Source organism: Populus trichocarpa, chromosome 8 (assembly GCF_000002775.5).
Source record: "Populus trichocarpa isolate Nisqually-1 chromosome 8, P.trichocarpa_v4.1, whole genome shotgun sequence".
Taxonomy (NCBI): Eukaryota; Viridiplantae; Streptophyta; class Magnoliopsida; order Malpighiales; family Salicaceae; genus Populus; species Populus trichocarpa.
In genome coordinates this window covers 12,377,860-12,383,669 of record NC_037292.2, presented here as the reverse complement: position 1 = coordinate 12,383,669, position 5,810 = coordinate 12,377,860, and the positions used below count along the sequence as shown (strand labels likewise).

General features: G+C 33.2%; 1 protein-coding gene across 2 annotated transcripts; it reads left to right on the top strand.

Moving 5' to 3' along the window:
• The first annotated feature begins 2,737 nt into the window (after positions 1-2,737).
• Positions 2,738-5,810, top strand: LOC7480933 (glyceraldehyde-3-phosphate dehydrogenase GAPC1, cytosolic). 2 transcript variants are annotated; one of them, XM_024606648.2, is made up of 12 exons: positions 2,738-2,861; positions 2,975-3,007; positions 3,096-3,196; positions 3,827-3,942; positions 4,069-4,168; positions 4,300-4,446; positions 4,543-4,603; positions 4,707-4,804; positions 4,906-5,048; positions 5,137-5,220; positions 5,331-5,420; positions 5,533-5,810. In XM_024606648.2, the coding sequence occupies exons 1-12, from the start codon at positions 2,858-2,860 to the stop codon at positions 5,579-5,581; spliced, it is 1,026 nt and encodes a 341-aa protein (XP_024462416.2). In that variant the 5' UTR covers positions 2,738-2,857; the 3' UTR covers positions 5,582-5,810. The 2 variants fall into 2 exon arrangements, with proteins under 2 accessions (XP_024462416.2, XP_024462415.2); XM_024606647.2 differs by having other exon boundaries at positions 2,754-2,861; positions 2,972-3,007.

Genomic DNA, 5,810 nt, shown 5'->3' with positions numbered 1-5,810 from the left:
AAGTTTATTTTTTTTTTAATTTTTTAACTTACAGGTATTTAGGAGTCTCAAGATAATATATTTTTATTTTATAAAAATAATTTTTTACATAAAAAATATCAAAAAATAATTTTTTGATAAACACAATTTTAAATAAACGGAGCAAAAAAAAACACTGTGCTGACTATTCTTCTTGTTCTGAAGAATTGTTTATGTGTCAAAAGAGGCCTTAAAAAGTTTAGTTTTTAAAAATTTAGGGTTTGTTGAGTTGAGCTTTGCATAACTCAAATAGAATATAACCTGAGTTCAAGATATAATCCTAAGGTGGATCATCAACTACCAATAAACAATTTATCGCTTTTTTAATCAATCAATTCGCAAATGTTTAAAAGAATTTAAAGTCTCCGTTTAGCAGAATAATGAAATAATTCTTTTTATTGGATAATTTTCAACTTTCTCTTGAAAAATTGGTAGCTTATCGTCTAATTTCTAAAATAAAATTTATGAGGATTCATTTTGGAAAAAAATATATAAAAAGAGGGGAGGGGGGATGTTTGATTTGAACTTATTGCAATGTTTTAATAACGACGACAAAGACAAGAAATATGCCTCGTGTGTGTGAGCTCAGACACCGCGCGTGTGTTTGTGATTTTTTTATTTATAGTGGAGTGTGTTTCTTAAACTATTGGTCTCGTGAATCAATATTTGTCTGATAATGAAAAATAAATCTTGAGCCTACGTTACTCATTATAAGTTTCCAATACATTATTATATCTTATTTATAGTGGGTGGGGCTTGTGTCGATATTCCATATGCTTAGACATGATAGAATATCAAGTTTGGATGATATAAGTCTAGTTTATTTTTAGAACCAATACTTCTAAACATGGCTATGAGTAAAGCCCATGTGAGAATAGGTCTGATGAGTTATCAGACCTAGTACCCCTAAGCCTGGGTGCGTGCCAAGCCCAAGCAAACAAAGATTTGACAAGCTGTCAGACTCATCATTCTTGTACATTGGCATTGTATCGAGCCCAAGTGGGTGTGAGTCCTCACAAGTTGTCACACCTAGCATTTTTGTGTGTGATTGCACGCTGAGTCTAATTGGACATGTGTTTAACGATTTGTTAGACCATCTCTTTTAGGCTTGGCTGTGCGCCAAGCCCAATCGGGTAAGGTTCCGACGACCTTCTCGACCCGTCAACTTAAGGAATGGTTGTGTGCCAAGCCTAGTTGGACATGGGTACGACGTGCTATCAGACCTAACATCCTTGAATTCGGTCAAGTGCCAAGTTTAACTGAGCAAAGGTTTGACTCGCTGTCATACCCATTGCCCGAGGGCTTAACTTTGTGCCAAGCACGAAGGGATAAAAAGACCTGGAAATCATTATAGACTCCATGTTAGGCCACCAAGCTCAATTTACTTATTCTTATGATTTTTTTAATATAAAATGCTAATATCATGGGTATTTGCCTCTCATCCCTCGTTAATATTAATGTTATGAGTATCTCATTCCCTATTAATATTAGTGTTAGGGATATCTCAACTCATATTAATGTTAATGTTATAGATATTTATCACACTAAGTGTTGCAATGGTAGAAAGACCTCTTAAACTCTTAAGAAATATCTTTTGTACATGGTATTAAGAGTATAAATACTCCAAAATCACACAGGCAAAGAGTTTATGATCTTTATTCTTAATAAAAAATACATTCTTAATTTTATAGCATTTACTGCATCAAAACTAAGAATAAACACTTTTGTTCTTAAGAATAAATGCTTATTTTTTTTATTTATTATAATAATTTGCTTAAAGGTTAATAATTTTATCATGTGAGGATTCCAAACTCATAGGGATTGCTTTGTAAATTATATGTTCTTTACATAAAGCTACAAGTTCCTAAGCAATGAAAAATAAATTATTTTGCTAAAACTTGTGATTAACACACAATACAACCCCTAAAAAACTTATTCATGATTTTGGAATATTATCCATTGTAATTTTTACTTGTTAAATATTTTATATTTTTTATAGGAGTTAATTATTTTATATTTAATTGTGTATTAAATGATAAAAATAATTCAATATTTACATGAACTTGATATTTATTATTTTATTTCTTATTTATCATTAAATACTGTATCATGTTTATTTATATGAAATACTCAAACCCGCTTTATTGACATTTCTAACACGTGTTCATAGATAAAGTAATTTTTCTTTGGATGTAAAAAAAAGTCAACAAATATTTATTTCGAATCACCGAGATTGTCCTCCGAATCATGTTAGTAAATTCCAACTTGTTTACCCAGTCACCACGCAAGCTGAGGCTCGTGAAAGCTGATATCAGCAACCAGCAGAAAGCTCCAGCTGTCCACGACCAGAACTATCTTTTCATCGGGGGCCGCCATATTTGAGCCGCCAGACATCACTCCGAACAGTCCCGTCTAGAACACTAAAACTCCCACTCTCATCAAGGGATGTGCAATACACCTCCCTCCTGAACCACGTCTCTCATAATTAACCAACCACTCAAAACTAACTTCAGACAGCACAAATCGCGTGAAGTTACTTTCGTGCCGCCCACAACAAAGAGAGGAGGAGGTGTTCGCTATTGTTTTCTAAAGTGCAGAGAAAGTATTAAAATAGTATAATTTTTAATTTTTTAAAATTTATTTTAATATCAACTTATTTAAAAAATTCAAAAAATTCAAAAAAATCAATTTTTAATAAAAAAATAAGTTGAAATTCAGAAGAAGAAGAAGAAGATGAAGAAGAAACCGTTAACGTAACGTAAACGCAACTCTCTCATGTACCTTTAAAGCTCTGTTTCTAGTAAAATCTCTCATCTGTTTTCCGTTTCTACTAACGGCAATGGGTAAGAACAATGCCCTCTTCACCCCGCAATTTCTCGTTTGATTTTCTCATGTTGTTTTAATTTTCATTTTCATTTTCTCTGGATTTAATTTCTTTTTTTCTTTAACACAGCAGCATCCGACAAGAAGATTAAGATCGGTATCAACGGTATTTTTCTTCATCTTTCTGACATGTTTTGATTTCTTTTTAACATGCATTAATTTATTAAACATTAAATAAAATAAAATGTGGATAGGATTTGGAAGGATCGGTCGTTTGGTTGCAAGAATTGCTCTTCGAAGAGATGACGTGGAACTTGTCGCTGTTAATGATCCTTTTATCACTACTGACTACATGGTAAAATCTTATTTTTGCTGTTGTTTTACGAGGTTTTTTAAAAAAACAAGCATAGTTTAAAAGAAAAATTAATAAAATATTTTTTTATATTATTTTGATATAAAAAATTAAAAAAAATATTATTTTAAAATATTTTTAAGCAAAAAATATTTTCTCAACTCTTTAACACCTACTAGGCATAGTTTGTTTTTGCATTTAAAATTTTATTTGAGTTTGTTTTAAAAATGGGCTTGACTTGAAAGAATATTAAAATATTTTTGTGTGTATTTTTTAATAATTATAATGGATTGATATTAAAAATAAAAAAAATATTTTAATATATTTTTAAACAAAATATATTTTTTAAAAAGATTACACAATACAATATCAAACATACATTTAAATAGTGTTTTGGATTGTTGTAAACAGATAATAGTTGTTTTTTAAAGTGTTTTTTGTTTGAAAATATATCAAAATAATATATTTTTTTATTTTTTTAAATTTATTTTTAATATTAATACATTAAAATGATTAAAAATTATAAACAAAAAAAAATTAAAAAATATATTTTGAATATTTGGAGAAAAATCACTGTTCCTCGGTTTTGTTTTTATTTGTTAATAAAATGTTTTGTTTTTCTTTGGGTCGTAGACATACATGTTCAAGTATGATACAGTTCATGGTCCCTGGAAGCACAGTGAACTCAAGGTGAAGGACGAGAAGACCCTTCTCTTTGGTGAGAAGGCAGTCACTGTTTTTGGCGTCAGGTAAAAATAAAAATAATACTGTAAATATTAATAGTAAAATTTATTTATCTTGCTGTTTTTTTTTTTTACTGGGATTTGATTTGAATTTTTTTTTTTTTAATGTTTATTCCTATTTCTGATCGGTAGAAACCCAGAGGAGATCCCATGGGCTCAAGCTGGTGCTGAGTTTGTTGTTGAGTCCACTGGAGCTTTCACTGACAAGGGCAAGGCTGCTGCTCACTTGAAGGTTTCTTGTCTTTTCCTTTCCTTTCCTTTTTGCTTTAATTTAATACCGAATCATCCAGAATGTATTGAATTAGAATCTGAACTGTGATTATAGTATCTGTTTTTTACCTCAAACAAAATTTGTTGGTTCAGGGAGGTGCCAAGAAGGTTGTTATCACCGCCGTCAGCAAGGATGCGCCCATGTTTGTTGTGGGTGTCAATGAGAAGCAGTACACACCGGATCTTGATATTGTTTCCAATGCTAGCTGCACTACCAACTGCCTTGCCACCTTGGCCAAGGTATTTATCTATCTCGACGAGTTCATTTATTTGTAACTAACCGTAGGTAATGGGCTACTTATTTAACAATCATCATCTTTGCCCCATGATTTACAGGTTATCCATGAGAGGTTTGGAATTGTTGAGGGTCTCATGTCGACAGTTCACGCGATTACTGGTGAGCTTACCTACATGTTATATATATCCTGATTTATCTTGTTGGTTTGGCATTTGGGTTTGAAAATATTATCACTCTGATGCTCTATATCCATATAATTCAGCCACCCAGAAAACTGTTGATGGTCCATCAAAGAAGGATTGGAGAGGTGGAAGGGCTGCTTCCTTTAATATCATTCCCAGCAGCACTGGAGCTGCCAAGGTAAGGATTTTTTTGGGGGGAGATCATTGTTCGCTCATAGTTTATTGCGGAATCAATGCATTGAGGGACCTTATTCTGCTTCGTCTTTGTCAATCTCACAGGCTGTTGGAAAGGTTCTGCCAGCACTTGATGGGAAGTTGACTGGAATGTCCTTCCGCGTTCCCACTGCTGATGTCTCTGTTGTTGACCTCACTGTCAGGCTCGAGAAGAAGGCAACATATGAGGATATCAAATCTGCTATCAAGTAAGGCGCTTGTGAGAATGATCTTCTAGTCAAAATCTTTAAGCTTATTTATATTCTGATTTTATTCGTTTACTTTGATGATCTTCAGGGAGGAGTCTGAGACTAACCTTAAGGGTATCTTGGGTTACATTGAAGATGATGTGGTGTCTACAGACTTCATTGGTGATAGCAGGTAAAGGAAACGACTGTAATGTTGTCTTCGTAGACTACATGGATTGTGCTGCCCAGAACACATGATATCTTTCTTTATATTGGCTCCAATGGTTGTGTTTCACGCTGCAGGTCAAGCATATTTGATGCCAAGGCCGGAATTGCTCTGAACGATAACTTCGTCAAAATTGTGTCTTGGTATGACAACGAATGGGGCTACAGGTACATCTCTGTCTTCCTTTCCCGATTTAGCATTCATGCTCCCTTTGCAATTGTCTCCTCCAAAGGGTTTGAAGGATTTGCAGCAACTGATACATGATTTCCATTCTCGCAGTTCACGTGTGATTGACTTGATCGCTCACATGGCCAAGACTCAAGCTTAAAGCTGAAGCAAGAATGAAGATTTGAGGCTCTTTTTTCTGTAATGTGGTTCATGAGTACAAGGTTATTATAGATTATGTCTGGAATGTTTGGAAAATAAAATAAGAATTGAGTCTGTGAGACTGTGTCTGAGTCTTCTGATATTGGTTCTGGATATTAAGCAAGGGCTTTCAAAGCCATACCAAAGCTGTTAAAATACAAGCATCAGATGGTTTGTTTTCTTGTTTCGCA

Coding starts and splice junctions, on each gene's coding strand:
- LOC7480933 (XM_024606647.2), top strand. Junction 3,943..4,068: donor GTCACTGTTTTTGGCGTCAG/GTAAAAATAAAA, acceptor TCTGATCGGTAG/AAACCCAGAGGAGATCCCAT. Junction 4,447..4,542: donor GCCTTGCCACCTTGGCCAAG/GTATTTATCTAT, acceptor CATGATTTACAG/GTTATCCATGAGAGGTTTGG.